The sequence below is a fragment of the Onychostruthus taczanowskii genome, unplaced genomic scaffold (genome assembly GCF_017590055.1).
Source record: "Onychostruthus taczanowskii isolate IOZ18803 unplaced genomic scaffold, ASM1759005v1 scaffold15, whole genome shotgun sequence".
NCBI classification, from domain to species: domain Eukaryota; kingdom Metazoa; phylum Chordata; class Aves; order Passeriformes; family Passeridae; genus Onychostruthus; species Onychostruthus taczanowskii.
The window spans coordinates 3,546,528-3,566,302 of record NW_024498685.1 but is presented as its reverse complement, the minus strand read 5'-3'; the positions used below and the strand labels follow the sequence as shown (position 1 = coordinate 3,566,302).

General features: G+C 40.1%; 1 protein-coding gene across 16 annotated transcripts in view; it reads left to right on the top strand.

Moving 5' to 3' along the window:
- The window catches only part of RESF1 (retroelement silencing factor 1), a 44,717-nt gene that overhangs the window by 21,470 nt on the left and 3,472 nt on the right, over window positions 1–19,775 (top strand). For 11 of the 16 annotated variants that reach the window (XM_041398908.1, XM_041398904.1, XM_041398898.1 and 8 more), the window contains 3 exons: window positions 93–5,388; window positions 6,137–6,211; window positions 7,359–8,563. In XM_041398908.1, the coding sequence (XP_041254842.1) occupies window positions 132–5,388; window positions 6,137–6,211; window positions 7,359–7,501 (5,475 nt within the window). In that variant the 5' untranslated portion in view covers window positions 93–131 and the 3' untranslated portion in view covers window positions 7,502–8,563. Of the gene's footprint in view, window positions 1–92; window positions 5,389–5,524; window positions 5,580–6,136; window positions 6,318–7,358; window positions 8,564–14,967; window positions 15,208–19,775 lie in introns of those variants that run through there. The other 5 variants (XR_005952228.1, XR_005952227.1, XM_041398909.1 and 2 more) reach the window with 5 other exon arrangements.

The following is a 19,775-nucleotide window of genomic DNA, read 5'->3' as shown; positions in this document are numbered from 1 at the left end:
CAGTTCTGTTCATGATGCATTCTAAATCACTTCTTAGTAGGTGAAATAGGTCTTGATCAAAAGGTTGTAATTTTTGTAAAATTTTTTTTTAGCATTTTGGTTTTGCCTGAAGAAAAAGAAAACAAGAAAACATGGATTGGAATGTAAGGCCAGTCCAGAATGCTGATGCAAACACAAACCTGCAAAGTGAAGGAGCATGTTTCACTCAGCTACTTCCTAATGGACATGCCTTTCCTCAGACAAATGCCAACTCCTCTAAAAATGCATGCACTCACGCTGAAAATAACCAAATCATGTATATGCCAACTATCAATGTTGCCTTCCCTGCTGTAAATGCTGAAGGATTCAAAACTTCAGATCAAACCTCACCAGGAGCATCTGTAACTGGTAATAATTTTTTTATGTCAAAATACTCAGTCAAAAGGAATCAACAGATGTACGTAACAGCTCTAAAACCTCCCATTCAGAATTCCCCGTTGCGGCCAGAGATGACTCCGACTTCTTGGCCAGTCTCTAATCCCTACAGTTATCCCTGCAGAAATGTACCCCCCCTGTCCTCTCAAGTGAACACAGGGAATAATGTTAGGAATGTGCTTGGGGAGCCACAGTACAGCAATACCAGTGCTTACACCCTGCAGCCAGAAATGCTGCAGCATAATTCCCTGAGACTTGCAACACTACATCAAGGTGGCATTCATCCCCAGAATAATTCTTTTCCTCTTGGTACTTCCGGGCAACATGTCCAACCTCAGATATTTAATTCCAATAATCAGTGTAAAGTTTTGTATTCAGTGAATCAAAATACTGGGATGAATGTGCAGCTGCCACAATTTCAGCAGAGTCAGATGGCATCAGAAACTCCTAGAGGATGTTCTGCACCTTCTTTGTTGCCTGCCAACTGTGTTTCAAGGCCTGCAGCACAACCTTCAATGGGTGTACCACAGGAAATGCAAAATGTACCTAATGGATACAACATAAACCAGCAGAGGTGCCCACTGGATCCAAAAAATGCTCCTGGGTTTAACAGTATTCAGCAACACTGTCAGAAGCAGCAATCTGGAGAAGTTAGTCAATCCATCAGGAATGTCTGTAATCCAAGTGGAAGTGTGACAGCCACTCGGTCTTTTAGTGAAAGTTCTGTGTCATCCCCTGGCATTCCCAAAGAACTGCTTGATGTTGTGAAAGAAATAGAAGCTCTTTCTTCAAAGCCACTGAGTGATCCTGCTTCAGTTCCAGAGAGCCAGACTAGTAGTTTGATGAATGGGCCTGTTAATGCTCAGATTTCTTCAGCGGCAGCAACGCATGGAGTAGGAATTACAAGGGAGAGACTAGCTTGGGAAGCTGAAAAGCTGAAATGTCTTAAAAAAAGGGTAGTCCTGCTTGAAACGGTTCATAATTATAAAAAAAAAATCTATCATGAAAAAAGTAGTCATTCTCTTCCTCCTAGTTATCCATGTTCTCCTTCTAATTGTCTTCCATGTGTGCCCAAACAAAATGTACAGCCTCCCCCATCTGAAGCAGCGAGGACAGAGAGGCCCACACTCATGGTTTCACATGAAGAAAGAAATGACAAAAACCTAGCCAGTACTGATAACAGAAGATTGGAGGTGACTCAAAGTAACCCTCAGGTGAAGCAGGGAAGTCTTTCATCAAGCTTCACTGCTGTTCCCTCTCAGAGCAAAGTCCCAGCTCAATTTAATAATCCTGAGAGCATCTTGGAACAAAGGGATGTGCATGCCTTGCCCTCTTCTCAAGGAACTGTGACTTCCTCAAACAATGCTTCGTGTTTTACTCAAGTAGGGAGCTCTGTCAGGAGTGCCTCAAAGACTCTGCAAATTGGCCCTGAGAATTCATCATTTCTTCAGTTTGTATTGAGCAGCACAAACGTGCTGAAAGAGAAGACAGCTGGTGCTACTGCTGATAAAATATTGACAAATCTCCTGTGTAGTGAAAAACCGCTGCTTGATACATCTGTCTCGTGTGGAAGCTTGCTAAAAGACACTAGTGAGAAGAATGTAGAAAGTCTGAAAGGTGAGCAGGCGTCTGTGGCTCACACAAACTCTCCTGCATCAGAAACAACTGCATCTGGTGATGCTCAATTGCAGACTGAGGTAGCTCAGAAGAAACCACCATTTAATGAAAATGCATCCTGTAGCCAGAGCAATTGTAATTACTCTATGGAAGAGCTGGTTGCATGCCTGCGCTTGTGGGGGAAGTATCCACCAGAATCTGTAAGTGTGGAAAATAAACAGTCAAATGAAAGCCCCACAGCAAATCAGGTTTCACCTTCCGACCAAAACACAAAGAAGGGAGAAAAAAATAATGTGCTGGATAGCATGGATGAGGCTGTTTTGCCTGTAACAAGTACCTCTGTGGGACAAAAACTGGATACACTGACTTCCAGTTTGATAAAAAATTTTGAACCTCAAGTTGCAGTTGTCTCTCCTTTAGTGCTTTGTGAACAAAGAACACTAAGTGAGCAGGCAGGCAAGATCCCAACACCTGAAGGTAAAACCTATCCAGCGATCAACTCGGGGAGCACATGTAGCTTGCAAGAAGAGGGGGAAAATGGTTTAAATGTGGCCAGTACTGACAAAGGAACAATAGACAATGCTTGGTCATCACCCAGTGATTGTGTTCTGGAACAAAAAGTGGATTCGGATTTGCAACAGATCAGAGTAGGTGATGAAAACCAAAGGAAAGTTAGTCAATCTGCACAAGATGCAAGAGGAAACTTGCAGCTTGGATTACAAAACAAGGCTCCTCTTCCTGAATCAGGCACAAATTTTTGTAGTCAGATCTCTCAAGAAGGTACAAGAGACCACGAAGATAAGCAAGCTGTGTTAGAGGCAGGAGATACATCTACAGCTGTGCTGGAAAGTGACATGCTTTGTATTTCTAGTGTTTGCTCTCTTGTTGAGGGTGATAAATTTTATAACCCACAAATAGCAGGCATGTTCAAATCAGTCTATGAGACACTGGAATCAGAAGGAAATGCATCTGGTACAAGGCAAAAGGAACCACATCCGGACTTGAATAAAACTGAGCTGAGCAATAACACTGCCCAAAGAGAGAGCTTGCTGCTAAAGATGTTGGAAGAATCATCAAGTCATTTGGAGAAGGAAAGCAGTGGCAATCCTCCTAAAGCAGTTTCTACCTCTGAACAAAAAACGTCATTCAAGGCATCTTCCAAGCACCCTGAAAATTCCTTAGAAAGTCCTGCTAATATAAAACAAAAGTTAGCTCAAAATTCACTGGATTCCTCTGTCAGCATAACTGCTAAAACAAATGCACCCGCTGTTCCAGGAGACTGCAGTGAACAAAATTCCATGCCCAGTAAAAATAGCATGGAAAAGGAGGTGAACTTTCTTGGAGCAAAACCTAGTAAATATCTAAAAGATCAGCTGCTTGCTCTAGTGAAAGAGTTTCCATATGGCATTGAAGGTGCTGATGTGCTAACAAAAGAAGCAGCACAAAATCATTCAGTGGCTGATGGGACAGAGAATCAGTCTCAAAAAGAGGTTAAAATTTGTGACAAGAATTCTCATTTGAAGGACCCAGTAAATCAGAGTAAAATTGCAGTGTTAAGATCTGATCAGGTTCAAGAACTGTCTCCTGCGCACAACCAGTGTCCCTCTAGTGACAGCAAGAGAGAAGTGAGGCAACAATCAGAAAAGGCTTCAGCTGACAAGGACAACCTTGAAAGCAGTGTCCAGCCTAGTCAGGATCTATGTGAGAAGGAAAAAACCCCACAAGAAACTTCTAACCCCAGTGAAAAAAGTGAAGATCGCTCTTTAACAGGTGGTGTATCTGTAGCATATAAAACACCACATTGTCCCTCTCAGTTAGAAACATCTGGTTCAGAGAAAAATGATTGTCAACTTTCAAAAGCTGAAAATACTGACTCTGCAGAGACAGAAGAAAACAACAGTCAATCTGATGCCTTGAAAAAGGAAAACTGTGTAGTGGGAGGAGACCTGACAATTTCTGAAAAAATCCCAGAAAATATTAGCAAAAATAAAGGTATTTGCAAATACACCTCTGAAATGAACAAGAAACCTAGGCTGAAGGTGGATAATGAATACAAACTGCCTACAACAAAGCAGGAAAAAATTGGACCAGTTAATTCTTTTGAAAACCAGGATGCTGATAAATGCAAAAGCAGCAGTTTGAAGGAACATCTGCAAATTGACAAAGGAACCCAAGTGTCAAGTAAAGAATTGAATTCTTTCAAAAAAGAGCACCAGACAGCCTCTGAAGAGTTACCAGAAAAAACTGATCATACATATGCAGACAATATGGCGAAGTTGCCTGTAAAGAAGGAGAGAGTTTTCAAAACTGAGTCCCTTTCAAAAGATACAACCAAACCAGGTCTGACCATGAAATCCAAACCAGACATTCATCAAACTGTGAAGTCAGAAACTGTTGAAATTAAGCAATCTGAAGTCGGTCAAGGACAAAAAAAAAAAACTTGTGAAGAGAACTCCGCTGAAGAACAAAGCTGCAGGGAACAAAAGGAAGTGCTTAGGCAAGATGTAGGAATTAGTGTCAAAGAGCAAGCAAAACTGCCAGCAGAAATGAAGCATAAAAAATTGAGTAGTTATCGAGCTGATGCTGTAAAATTCTCAGATAGTAGCACTGTAGACTTCAAATCAAGACACACAAAATATTCTCAGCATAAATCTCTGAAAGTTCATCCTTTGCAAGAGCAGCCACACAAACGGAAGATGAAGGAAAATATGGTTGGGAAGAGAGAATTTAAGAAAGCAAAGCTGGAAGAGGAAGGACTGAAACAATCGAAAGGAAAGAGTTCTAAGCAGCTTGCACACAATTGTTTGCTAAATGCTGACAAAGCTAAAAAACTGAATGGAGAAAATGGTTGGAAGCCAAGGAGTTCCTTAGTGGATTGCTCTGTGCTTAAACTGCAGAGAAAAAGGGCTCGATCTTCTAGCCTGTCTAGAAACTTCTTTTCTAGCAAAGAAAGACATCTCGATGGTCAAAACAAAGACAAGTGCTCTGAGAAAATGTTTCCTGATAAAAATCTTCTATACCTAAACAGAAGAAATAACAGACTAAAGCTGCATCTTCAAAAGGAACCCAAAAAACACTATTTGAACAGAGTGGCATTTAAACGTACAGCACAGGAGCGCATCTCTCTGACAAAATTGGAGACATCACCTGTCAGACCCGTCTGGCATAGAACCACCAAAGTATCACAAAGCAGCAACTCAAAAAAAGATGTGTCTGTCTCAACAGTTGAGAAATCATGCAAACAGGAAGTCCTTGAGTTCAAGCTGTGTCCAGAGATACTGTTCAGAAATCCAGCCCCTGGTGAAGAAAGCTTAGCTGCAAAGAATTCTCCAGAAAGAGATAAAGTTGTTGTAGAAGGTATGATGTTCTCTTAAATATTCATTTTTTAAGTAAAAACTGTGTATTCATTTTTAAATTCATGTTGCACAAAGCTACAGACAGTGAAAACATGTGGAGCCTGAAAGCTGAGATATCCTAACTTGCTCTCTGACAGACCACAGCTGTGTCTTCAGCTGAAAAAGAACATGGGAGTTTTCCTTCAATTTTCTGTAAGTCTTAGAGAATGAAATTAGAATACTTTAGAGCATGGCAGTTTCAAGTAACTTTGGGAGAAGGCTTTCTAAAGTACTTGTAGAAGTTAGCTTGGCTTGGTTGTAGAAAGTAGATTCCCTTGGCGTAGTGAGGGTGATCTGATCAAAGGTGATCTGCTCTGTATTCACTGTTCACCTGCTTGTGCATCAGTCTGGCAGGGCAGAGGTGGGAGAGATCTTTGTGACATTGAGGAATAGACTGGACTTAGGCCAGGCATATTCTGCCCATAGTCCCCGTAATCTTTGCCATCTTTGCTTTAAACATCCATTTTTTAATCTCTTCTTCCCTAGTCCCTTTTTCAACATTTTACATGGTGCATTCTGAAGCATATTTTTGTCAAATGTTGTATTTTATTTTTCTTAAGCTGTATATATCAGCGCTTGGAGTAATTTTCATACCCAAAGGAAATTTCCTTTTGTGTGTGCTAATATATGTATTAGAATTTAATGCTGAATAGAGGACAAAACTTGTGATAAAGGAACCTCAGAAACATTTTTTGAAAATTTATTTTTAGGTGTCAAGAGTAAAAAAGAAGATTGGTTAAAATGTGAACCAGTGAAGCAAAAGAAACTGGAAGAGATCTCTACAGGTGAAGTGACTTGTGAATGTCCCATTTGAAATACAAGTTAAATCCTCTTTGCGTGGTTTTAAATGTTCCTTTACAGTAGTAAACCTTAATAAAGCATTTAAAATTATTATTTACTCATTCTCCTGATTAAATGGATACCATAGAATAGACTTACAAGTCTCAAAGATTTGTATAGCTTTTTATTGCTTTATGAATATGTTGTTGGAAATGTTGAAATTTTCCTGTGCCATTAACTTGGATGTAGCACTAGTAACATTTAAATACAGTTTTCAATTGTATATAAAGACTCTTTCATGCTTTAAAATATAGAAGGTCATGTAGCAGAATCTAGTGCAAAACCAGAAAGTGATTTTTAAAATCAATCTGGCTTTCACAGTACATTGTTGCTGTTCACACATACCACCTGTGCTCACAAGTTCCAGGACTTATGTGTCCCAGTAGTTTGGACAAGATAATCTGTATGACACCCAGAGGAAAAGTGGGGCCACTCTTACATCTTCCTCATTTCTCTTGAATGGCAAATTGCTTTTTGGATGGTCTTTTATACCTTCTAGGAATCAACTGTCACAACAGTGGCAACTTTCATCTCAGGATCTTGTTTGTTCCATCCTTTGTAAATCTTGGGTGAGGTTGCTCCCTGCTGTCCTTGTTTCTTTGCTTTAGGTACCTCTCTCTCTCTCATTTTGTTTTTCTTGTGGTCTAACTGGAAACAGAATGCATTTTGTAGCCTTGTTGCTGTCTGCTTCTTCACTTTAGAACAGAGGGCTTGCATGTGGTACTTGTGTTGTGGTGTTGCAAGTAACATAGTTTGCAACCTTTGCATCTTTTGTTGCTGTTGCCTGTGTCCTTGGGCTTTGGTATCTGCCATCATTTTGGCCCTTCCTCTTGCTTCTTCTCTTGCTTTCACAAATGCATGTTTCCTGTCATACCTTTCTTAATACTCTCCAGAAATCACTCCTTTGAAGACACCCAAATAGCCATTTTGTGCTTAAAGATGCATTGGAGATTGTTTTACATCTGAAGTGCCTGGTGCTTTAGGAAGGAAGTTTGTGGCATCCTTTTTGACACTGGAAGGTCTTAGGTACCATGTGTATAAGGAGTGGAGTCCTTTGAGACTCTTGCTTTAATGTGCTTGTCTGTCTTGCAGCTGAGGACAGTATTCCCCTTGATACAGCTATACAGATCCTGGAAGGACATGGAGAGACTCTTCACATTCCTGTCAAAGACTCAAAAGAGATGTTTCAGACCTACAGGAAAATGTATCTGGAAAAAAAGATGCAAAAATCTTGATAGGACTCCTGTATCAAAGGTCTCACTATCACTAAGAAAAAAATGCCAACACTAAAATAATTTTTTTTTCTGTTTACTTCATGTTGCTGAATAATTGTAAAAAGCCCAGAGTTTTCTGGTGGGTGTTGAAAATTTCCTTCACCATTTCCTCATATTTGTGAATAATTACCATCTTATTCTGTATTTATTGTCCATATATTCTTTGGTGCTGTAAATGCTGTTTAAACGTATTGGGTTTTTTTGGCTTTTTTTTTTTTTTGTTTTTGGTTTTTGGTTTTTTGGTTTTTTTTTTAAGACAGAATAGCTCCTTGAATCTTGACCAAAAATAACAAACTCATTTAAACTGGCATAGCCTGTTTTCTTTCCTGATTCTCAAACACTTCTACTTATTATACTTTCCATTGCTGGCAGTGGAAAAATATTTCTGCTGCAAAGGGACTGCAGTGGATTCCCTGGCATTACACTTCTGTTTCCCACTTAGGGTAGTCTGATGATTTTGCTTCTGTTTCTGTAGAAACTTTTTTTTTCTAAACTGGGAATAGAAATATAAACCCCTCAATGCAAGCACAGATCAGGGGCATTTATGAAGTATTCATGCTGCTACCCAGTTTTGTTGAATTTCTTTTTGTGGAGCTTGTATGAACAGAACTTTGAGTTCATAGTTTGAACACAGTGCTGCAGAGTGTTAATTTACTGGAGGCTTCTCTTGCTTTTCTTGTTCTCTTTCTTTGCCACTTCTATTGTTGAAGTGCAGGGAGTTCCAATTCACTCTTGTCTGGATTATGTTGCTGAGTTCAGCTAGACTGTGATTAATTTCTTTGTTTATAAAGTGTTAGATTATGTTTGCTTACACATTCACTGTGACATAGCAGTTGTATTTGTCATTGGCTATCTTTTGTTTAAGTGCCTTTTCACTGTTACTCAAAATTTAAGATCAAATCGTATTTTTACAGAGATTTGGTACTTGATTCTTTCTATCTTATTAAACCTTTATGCTGAACAAAAAAGCTGTAGATACTTTACTGAACAGTTTTTATACTTGAAATAAACTTTTGAGGACTACCCCTTGTCTCTTTTTTCCTAAAAATATGAAGTTGTGCTTACTGCAGTTAGTTAAATAGGAACTGAAGATACTCCTGCAGATGAAATGCAGCTTTAAAATAAATGATGGATCTTCCTTGTTAAAAGGAAGTAGTTGCAAGTTTATTAGTTTGTTTCTCTCTCTGGATGCCAAACTATTTGTCTGTGGGGAATGTTGCCACTGGAGGATTTTGTGGTACTGTTGTCAACTCTGAAAAGGTTTTTTATTTTCTTGAGAGTTTAGTTACCTGTATTATACTGCCTGCGTGAAGGAAGATTTATTGCAGCCTTAAGTGTACCCAGTACAAACAAAACAGAGTTCCTGTCAGGAATTTAATCTGAGTTTTGTTCTGCACAATGACACATGAAGCTGACATAAATGCTGGAGTGAATGCTTTTCAATAGGAAATTATTTGATCCATTGACCCATGATGTTTATGTTCTAAATATTTGGAGAAGTCGTCTCACTGATCTTGTGCATCCAATAAGCAAGAATGCCAGTTTTGAGTCCCAGTGGATGCAGCTGTGTCTCCTTCCTCCCTTATATAAGAAGTGCATCTTGGCTCTGGGACAATATTTACATTGTGACAGAGTGACATTGTGACTTGTGCCTGCTCTGATTTGGTATGGCTGGGATCTTTGGGATAGACTTTTTGCTGATATTGGAATCTCTGGTAAATTGCTGTGGCTCATAAGTTGGCCACTATCCATTCAGACAGTTGCTGGAAGGAAAACATCTGTAAGGAGCAGTGGCAGGGCTGCAAGGAGTACCTGCAGAGAAAAGCCTGGAGACCATCTGCTCCACAGGATGTGCACTGTGGATATGTGCACAAATGTCACATGTAAACACCAGACCTTATCCTGGTCATGCTGACTTGACAGACAGATACAGAGCAGATACAACTGTCTGTAACACTGCCTGTTTCACCTGTGGGCATCTCCAGCAACTACAAGATAAATGGGCAGTCACGGGAGCCAACAGGAAAAACTTTTCATAGGGAAGCCCGATGCTGCTTCTCGGCATTTCTGCTCTTCATCTCATGCAGCTAACTATGGTTGAACCTGTTCATGTGCAAGTACATCCAGTGCAAATTTCTCCCCTGATAAGACCGTAAACAGCTACAGACAAGATGCATGAGTCCCTAAACCTTAAATTTTAACATTATGACAAAAATAAAGTTTTTATAGAGTGTGGGAAAGAGAGCACAGGATGAAATTGACGTTTAATATTTGGAGGTGACTATTCAATACACACTGTAAGTTCTTAGGATTTAATGGTTCTGTGAACTTCACTGGTTTTGTGGACTTATACTCATTTAGTGCTATGATAATAAGTTTGCACACACAGCATAAAGTCTCTCAGGGGTTAGAAAGTGCAGTAAGATGAGAAGCCCCACTGCTGCCTGGGAGGGAGGCACTCTTCTGGGTTAGTGCAAGGGGCTTTCAGCTGTTCTGTACTCCTGGGAGGCTTTGTGGCAAGGGAGATAAGAAACTGCAGAGAGCTGTTCCGCAGTGTTTTGATGAGAACCTCACTCACTCCATTGTTCTGTGTGCTGGGAACAGGAGAAGGGTCAAATGCATAGTTAATGAGAGCTAGACATGGATGCTATCTATACCTGCAAGTGCTGTTTTCTTTGTGGAGCTGGTCAGAGGTCTTCCTGGGATGCCAGCAGAAATCCCTGTTGTCTTTTCGTAGCCCTGCTCTGTCCATTGCCTCAATGAAAGAACTGAGTGTATTGCACCCTGCAGGAGAGGTGCCTGGGGTGATGGAGAGAAGCTGGGCCTGGAATGGAGGAAGGAAAAGGGTTACCTGTGCATAGTTTTTTTTTTTTTTTTTTTTTCAAAAGAAAAATACAAATCACTACTCAAATGTTTTTAATAATTGGAAATTAATTAACTTAAAAATTCCCTGAGGCAAGTCTCATCCTGTAGCAGGATGCTCTGCCTGGAGTGGGGGTAAAACAACTCAAACCTATTTGAAGAGCTCTCAGTGGTGAATGCAAAACAGGGTGTCACATTGCTTCCCCCCAAAAATTAGCTTAAGCACCAGTACCAAAATAAGTATATCTACTTGCCTTACTTGGGAGACTTAGTCTATGTATTCATGATAAGATACAGAAGGGGAATTCTGTTCTGAAATAACTGTTCTCCTGTCCTGGCTTCTGTTACTTCAGTGGCCCTTTCAACAGGGACAGGTTTCTGTTAAAAGCTTGGTGACAGGGTGGATTAGCTGTCATCTCCCAGAGAGTGGCCACCTGTTAGCAAGGTCTAACACAGACTTGATTTCCAGCAGTTGTTAGCTCCTAATTCTTTGTCCTTTTTGTGTCATGTCCTGCTTCATTTGCTTATCATCATCTGAGTCAATCTCAATTCTTGAAAATTAATTGCTGAAGGAGCCAATCCAGGTTTCTGTAGAGGAGTTGACTGATTCCGGCACTCCCAGCTTTTATTTAGGAATCAGCCATGAATGTGGCAATGGGTTTCTTTCCCTGATAGATCAGTACTGTGGCCTGTGGAAGATAACTCTCCTTTTTTTTTTCCCAGAGGCTCATTAAAGTAATTATTAAACTGAAATTTGTTATTAAAAATAGCCTCTGCACTCATCCAATAGGGTTTTGATAGAGCCTCTGAATGCAGAAGCACAGATGCAGAGAAGAAAAGCTGTTCTGGAGCGTGGTTTGTAAACTGTTACACTGAATGTTTAAAGTTGCATTTCTCCTTTCTGCTGCACATCAGTGGCCTCATACCCTTTGTTTACAATTTCTGACAAATCCTTTCCCCTTCTCTCAGTTTTTGTAAGAGAAGCTGCAGGCAGTGGAGGGTCACAGAAAAGGGGCCACTAAGCTGAGATGGGCCAGTGACAAAATTGCCAAAGCAGCACAAACATATTTAGCATTTCTTCTGTAAGACAGAAACTGGCCAAATCACAGACTTACTATACCTGCAAAACAGTGAGAGAATTGCTGAGCCGGAGATAATATATTTAGCTAATTGCTGATTTCACATCTGGTGAGACCATAGGGTTGATGTTGCAAAATCCCAGTGCTTGAACCAGCTGCAGAGCGAGAGAGAAGAGGTCAGTTGTCTCTGGGTGACCCTAGGGAGCTGACTCCTCAGGAAGGCAGCTGTGGGATGTGGATGGAATGTTGGGCTGCCTCTGGGACAGGCTCAGAGCTGACTCCCCAGGAATGAGGAGCAATCTGGCTCCATAAATGAGCAAGTACAGAAGGTCACAGGTCACTACAACCTAGAGGATGAAAGGAAAAATCAAATATCAATAGGTAGGCTTAGCAAAATAGGATTAGCATTGAGAATCCCACTGTCTGGGAATCCACAGCTACAAAGACAAACACCTCCTCTTGACACATGAGGTAGGACACCCCTCATGAGCTTGTACCCAACAGCTGCATCTTGCACACCCTCTTGAGCTGGGAGAGCTCAGGATTTTGGGGTGCTTGTCATACTCCACTTTGCTAATATTTATCATACCCACACACTGCTAGGTTTATTATAGTTCCATAATTGTTAGGTTTAGGCAAACATAACTGGCATAATTTTGTTTTCCTTGTGTTTGTAGTACTTGAATTTATCTGGCAGTTTTTCATAGCAGGAGCCTGCAAGCTGTGGGGCTGGAGCCTGGAGAGGCAGAGGCACTGTTTACCCACAGACACCCAGTGTGTTCAGCCCGCAGAGCTGTCTTTGGAGCCTGGAGGGGTATCAGAGGGCACTTACATCACTCATAATAAATCTCTAAGGGCATTTATGCTGCCCTGACCACACAAGAAACTTATTTCTACCCTAATTTAAGGAAAAGATAGAGTCTCCTAAAGGAAAGGGAAATACACTCTTCAGTCACTGCAGTGGGGAAATAGCCTGCCTGGGAATTGCAGTAACCCAAAGAAAAAGGCATTGTTGTATTAAAGGTTTAAAATTATGAGAATAAAATTATTGTAAAAGGAGGATTCAGAAAAGAGAAATCCCAGGAGAACTGGGTGAGAAAAGGCAGAACGTGTACAGAAAAAAAAAAATAGGCTGCAGTTACGTTCAGTGAAATTACAGTGTAGTATTAAACTGAGCTCTGGCTATCACCACTAAATCCACTAGATGACAGTGTGGAGACTGCATTCAGCACTACAACAACATCTGTCTGTTCTTTAAGGGCCTGGTGCCATTGTCTCACTGCTAGAAACCCAAAGTTTGCAGTGTGCCTCTGCTCCCAGCCAGGGGCTTCACCCCTGTCAGCGGAGAGAAGGTTGTCTTGGTCAGTACTATAACACTGACATGAAAGAGTTGATCATCATTTCTCTGGCACTGGCTGTTTTTTCCAAAGCCTAGAGGTCTGGGGACTTGGATTTAGGGAGTGGTAATGGGAAGTGGTCTGAAGGATGGAGGGACACCTGCCATCTCTCTGCTGTGCCTTGCAACCAGGCATGGAGGGGACAGGCTTTTTAGCAGAGCTTGTTGTGACAGGACAAGGGGCAATGGTCTTAAAATAGGAAAGGGTAGATTCAGATAAGATAAAAAGAAAAGATAAGGGTGGTGAGACACTTGCATAGGCTCCCCAAAGAGGTGGTAGGTGAATGCCCCATACTTGGCAACATTCAAGGTCAGGTTGGGTGGGGCTGAGTCTCCTGGTCTTCATGTGGTGGCCTAACCAGGGCAGGAATGTTGTGGGGGGCACACACTGGTCAGAGGGCACTAAACCATCCCATCGCCAGCAGTGAGGCTCAGCTGATCAGCCCTTCCCTTCTGCTGGGTCTCTCCCCTATTAAAAAAGATGCCTTCATTTGAGAGACATGACATATTAATCTGTTGTGCCATTTATTCTAGTGCAGTTTACCATGCACTGGAATCCCAAATTCCCCTGAATTTTGTCTTAGCCTCTTACAGATGCCTTGAAACTGGCATTTGGCAGTTGTCCTGGTGATTTTATAACACCCAGGGTTTTAGAATTTTTGATACGCATGCTGCATAAACTTGGCCTTATATGGGATAACATGAAATTCCCCAAGTGAGAACAGATGGATTTTCTTTTGCTCTGCTTTTTCTTTCCATCTAGGGGAAGATTTGTCACTCTAATTTTCCTTACTGCCTTTTCTGTGGCTAGAAAGTGGAAAAGAAGTGCCATAAGTGATCTCACTTAATAACAACCAGTCTTTCATGGCCTGTGTATCAGGCAGCTCTGTGGAAAAGGAATTAAAAATCAGCATGTCTGTGAATCTTTCTTTTCTTCTAAATTAACCATATATTCCAATTTCATAAACAATTATTTCAGTCTCTTTACTTCTCAAACACAGTATTATTTATCATTAAAGGCTGCTTTGAACATAAAACTATTAGGATGCCCCTTATTAGAGTGGCTTAGTGCAGCTCCTTTTCTAATGAATTTTTTGCTTTATGACTTGCTGGCTGAGTTTGGGCTCTTACTTTAAATCGCACAATTGATTCAGTGTTCAAAGTCAGTTTATCAGACCGTATCTTCATGAAAGTTCCTGCCAGCAGAGCAGCCGAGGCAATGAAAAATTAGGATGGAAAACAAAGTAACCTTGTTTTTATAAATTGTCAAATGTTTGGGCTTTGCTTCTGCAACCCTTAAACTCAGAAGGGCGGGGAGCTTCTGACGCCAGCCCAACAAAGCCGAAAACAATCTTCTGGAGTGGCACTGCTTCCTTCTGGAAGGGATGATGGACAGCCTGGGACTGGGGGAGCTTCTCTGATGGGTTTGTCACATGGCTGGCTCTCTTTTCCTAATTTTCCAGGGAGATGTCTGCAAATGCCTATGCTGTAAATACATTCATGTTGTCAGTGGAGTGCACAGGGAAGGTGTCAGGCCCCAGGACAGCCCTTGCTGATGCTGCCAGCGATGCATGTGAGACTCTTTGCCTGTCGCATAAAACTATGTAGCAGCAGAAGACACTTTAAAGATATCACAGTTGAAGTGATGATGAAAGTCATCGTTGGAGAGGACGAGGTTATGGTGGATACTTCAGGAAAAACGTTTGTCTTCTCTCAGCTAGCATAGTCTACCTTGGTGAAGCAGAAATCGAGGGATGCCACAAGCAAGACATTTAAAATTGTGCTGGGCACAGAGCGGGGCGTGATTTGTACATCAGAGACCTGAAGTCACAGAATCATGGCATCATTTAGGTTGGAAAAGACCTTTAAGATCATGGACTCCAATGATTAACCTAGCACTGCCAGCCCACCACAAAACCGTGTCCCCAGGTGTCACATCTGTATGACTTTTAAATATCTCCAGGGCTGGTGATCCAGCCACTTTCTTGGGTAGCCTGTTCCTAAACTCAAGGGCAAAAGCTCACCTGTCCAGGGATCAGACAAACATCTCATCACTTTGATAATCAAATTTATCTGCTTTTATTTTTCAGTGCACCAGTCACAGAAGCTCAGCAGGGGCAATCTTGTTACCACACATACCTCAGTGGTTTGTAGGCAGGGACAGAATCTGACCCTTTAACAGAAGAAAATTCCATGATGTAAAATCTCTTGGTACTTATGGATTAAGAATTACCATGGTAAGTACTTCCTGAATGTGCAAGTGCTTAATTTGGGTACTTGCACAAAAAAACTCCTTGCACTGTGATGCAGTATAAACTTACAAATACTTGACTGTGTGATGCTGCCAAAACAATTTGTAATTGGCCAGCAGAACAAAGAGTTAAATAAGTAACCAGGAAAAATCCTGATTTTGAAAGAAATATCTCATTTTGCATCTTCTTCTCAGAGAAAAATATTCATATTAAATATACATCAGATCTTTATACAAGTTTTAGGCACTTTTAAAAATACAAATATGAAGTGTTTTCCCTTCAAGATTTTTTTCTGGAAGTGCTAAAAATTTGTGTGAAAACAAAGCAGCTTGACATTGAGCAAGGGAAACACAGTTTGCTCTAACTTCTTCTGAATCTATGGTAACACAGACCAAATTGTCGTTTTAAATGAGGTAGTGCAGCCCCACTTGGAGTCAATTTGTTGTGACTGCTAACAGAACTTGATTCTATAACCAGTGAACACTGCTGCACTGTGCAATAATCATATTAATAACTTCACAGTACGAAGTAATATTATCTGAAAAATAAGTCTTAATTTTAAAAATATTTTAGAGTGACTTGTCACATTAAACTTTTCCAACACTGTGCATTGCATCTTGGATGTTGCTTTTGAATCACCTGATGCTCACTATAAAGCAGAATTTTCTGGTCAGACACATTTACCATAACACTGTGAAAATCCTGTGGCTCCCACAATGGAACATTCATGTTTTTTAAAATAAAGAATGCATGAATTGTGTCATGGATGCCAAGACATTAAGAAAGAATGGAGATCAACACTCTAATTTTTATCATACAAGATGCTGCAAGTGGCATTTGCAGTTAATTGTAGAAGTCCTTCAGAATGAAACATTTTGGGTAACTTGGAAGAAGTTGAACTTCAGTATATTCTTCATTGAGTACAATGAAGATAATATTTCAATTGTTCTAATTGTAAACAGAAAGTTTTCTTAGTGGAAAATTTTGATTCTGCAAAAGTTGTTTTTACATTCGGAAAGGAGCCAACTGTTTAATGCCAAAAAGACTTTTAATCAATTTTCAGTGCAGGGTCCATATGGCAGAAAAGCAGACCTGTAGTCTTTGATCTTATTTGGGTTTCATCAAAAAGAAGGAAACACACGATCAAGACTACTCTGAACTGTAATTAAACGTTGTCCTCCTGTTGACCCAGTTATCAAAAGTGACTTCTTCATGTGAGCAGGAAAAATCAAAGTAGGTATGACAAAGTGATGCATCTGGGTTTGGAAACTAGCATGTAGTAACTGTGCTGCTCTGATGGGCCAAAAAATAGGCAGCAATGCATTAATTATCACTTTGATGGTGCTTGATGAAAAATACATACCTGCAAAAGCAGAAAGGGTTGTAATAAATTACTTTTGACTGGAACCTTGGATCTTTGGGTGGTGCTTTAGTATTTAATATGGAGAAAATAAACAAAGATCTAGTTAAATGTGAATAACTTTGTCTCCTATCTGAGGAGCAGGTAACAAGCCTTGCATTACCTGGCAAGGCATGGAAATCCTCAAGGAAAGCCATCTGGTAGAAGAAGGTAGTTTTTTTAAAAAAAGGAGTTGTTTGATGACCAGTTCCTGGAGAGAGTGAGAAGGTGGAGATCTGGCCTGGAACTGGGTGGAACAAAGCTGAAGCTGCCTGCCCAGAAGTTGAGGACTGGAGGGGCGGAATGTGGAAAAATGCTGGGGAGAGGAATGGCTTGCAGGCCTTGCTGTTAGCAAGCCTTAGCTTTCTATAATTTCCTGATCAGTTTTTAGAGTAAATCTGCTGTTTAGACACTCCTCTGAAGGCTCTGTGAGCAACTTGTTCTATCACATCCCTCCTGAACAAGAAAACTGGACCCAGCCTGTGTTCACAGCCTGGAGCACCCTTGGGCTGTGCAGAAACTGCAGGCAGGATATGGATGAGCCAGGAGTTGCTTTCTAGGTCAGGCAAGTGAAATACATCAAGTTGGTGGCTACAGAGCATTTATTTCGCTTAGGAGCTGAGAGCACTGGATCTGAAGGACACAGGACTCATGAGCTGTTAGCACAAGATACAAGAAAAAGGAAGTTTGGGCTCAGCACTGTAACTTTTGCACATGAAGCTTATCTTTACCAATTGGATTAAAGTTTATTAATTCTGGTAAGAAATAGTGGGGTAGATGATCAATGGAGGAAGAGACAGGAGATGGCAAAGAATTATTAAAATCTGCCAATCATTATATGAGTGCCTGTTCTGGATTTAAATGTGTTAATATAAATTAATTATGAACTTGCTATCAAAGGGAAGAGTGGAGTATTTATGGAAGGGGTACAAAGTAGCATAATCTAAAAATAAAGTAGTTTGGGCTGAATAAGAGAAAAAATGGGGCCAAAAAACTTCCAGTCATCTATCTCCAGCTTCCATGTGTTGATGATAATTTGTCTGAGTTTGTTCTCCAGTGCTGCAAAATATTACAAGATCAAAAAGGCTGACCCATATGGAAATTTCTGCTGGAAAATAAAAGCTATTCCTCTTGCTCTTCTGTTATGAGCAATGTCTGATAACAATGCAACATGACCCATCTCCCCAAGAAAAAAGTCTGAAACATTTCAGTTGAAATATGCTGAAAGAAACCCAAATAAAATATCTACCCCTATGCCTAAGTTTTAGACTCTGAAAAGATTTAAATATATACAGACATGAAATGGAAGCAAAACTGTCCTTTGTATCTGGGCCAATTAATTTGATGTTGCATTTTATTGAGACACTACTTAGATCTTCATATCTGGTAATGTGATTTAAATTTCAGTAAGATGTGTAATACCAAAAATTACAAATAATCACCTTTAAACAACAACATTCTAAAGTTGCAAGACTCAGTGGGGGTATAAAGAATCTCTAGTATGTACCTGAATAATCTGCAATAATTTTTAGGTTGAAATAATCTAGTTGTCCTGTGATTGGAGATGAACATTATCATCTTTCCTGGGCATGTATAATTTGGAGTCTTTTCTCAAAATCTGTTAAAGAGGCACTGAGGTAACCAGTGCCTCTATAGCCAGTAAAACCAGTTCATTATCGTAGCTGAAGAAAGCAATTTCTCTTCCAGCAATACTAATTTCTTACAGGATCTATCTGTCAAGATGGTTCTAGTAATTATAGTTCCTTATCAAAATGGAAATCAGGTCTCTCGTTGATCAAATTCCTAATCTATCTTTGGCACTGGCTTGGATGTGAGCTGGAAGGAAATTAAATGCTGATGCTTAAGGCAACACTTTGATTTAAGCCTGTCTTAAATTCCTTGGCATCACCTTTAGAAACAATGTGAAGAAAAACAACTGGTTGTACACGAGTGCTCCATTCTTTATTCTTCTTATTTCTCTGCATTTCCTGAGTTTATATGATTGACTACCAAATTCTGAGTTCAATCGGCTTTTGGAAAAAAAGTCTAATTTTTCCTCCTACTCCTGATGAGGGAGAAAAATGACAGATATGAAAATGTCATCATTTTGCTCTGTGGACTTCTTGCAAAATTTAATCCTGCACATGAAAACAATGCACATGAAACAACAGAAAAGCTCACAATTTTACTGGAGATCAGATATCAACCTCACAGGAGGGCTACTTCATTGTGTTCTCCATTTTCCCCCTCACTTGTATAAATTTCTATTGTTCTCATGTCTCCACTCCTCCAACTTCAAAACTTTGAACTTTATGATTCAAGATACACAGATTTTCTTTACAGGAGAAGTAGTGTTGTTTTTGTGTGTTTGATGTTGTCATAGAAACAATCAGTACTAATTACTCTAATATAATTTCCCATTTCTTACTGTATATAGCTTTTGTAAATAGTCATTCTGATGAAATAGAAGACAAACAGCTGTACTATATACATATACCCCATCTGATCTGTTGTCTTTCTACTCCAACACTGGTAGTAAAGAAAAAGTCATAAAACCAATCTTGGATTCATATTTTTTTCCATGATACTTCTCCAATTTCCAACAAGTTTTAGTTTAAAAACTTTCTCATCTAGAAATTGTATCTACGTAATGTTGTCTAACTCTCCTTAACAGACCTTTCCTCTAGGAAGCCATCTAATTGCTTTCAGAATTTATTTATACTTTGGGCATCCAAACAAATTAGGATTTTATAAAATAACAGGATGTTATGTCCTGCAATACATTTGGCACTACATGTGCCAGTAGTATTTTTTTTTCATTTGTCTTTGCCCTGCTGCTTGATGGTTTCATTGAGTGCCCCGTGGTTCTAGTCTCATGAAAAATAAAGACTAATCATTCCCTTGCCTCCTGCTCCATGTCAGTTATGTTTTTCTAGACCTCTATCATGTCCTCAGTTAATCTCTTTTTTCAAAATGAGGAAAACAAATCTTTTTGCTTTCTTCTATAGCAGAGATGAGTCAGAAATAGGAAACAATCTGCCTCCCCTTGTCTGTATCCTTTCTAGTTGGAAAATCTCATTTTTGCAGTGGCCAGAGCCTCTCTGAAAACTGGCTACGCCATAGCCTTATGGAGTACCAAAAGACAGTTTATATTCCCTTGCTGCTCTTTTTGCTGCTCAGGGGATAGAAAGCTTCATCCTGCAAATGCTGTCTGCAGTGACGTAGGAGAATGCCTGGTGACAAAAGC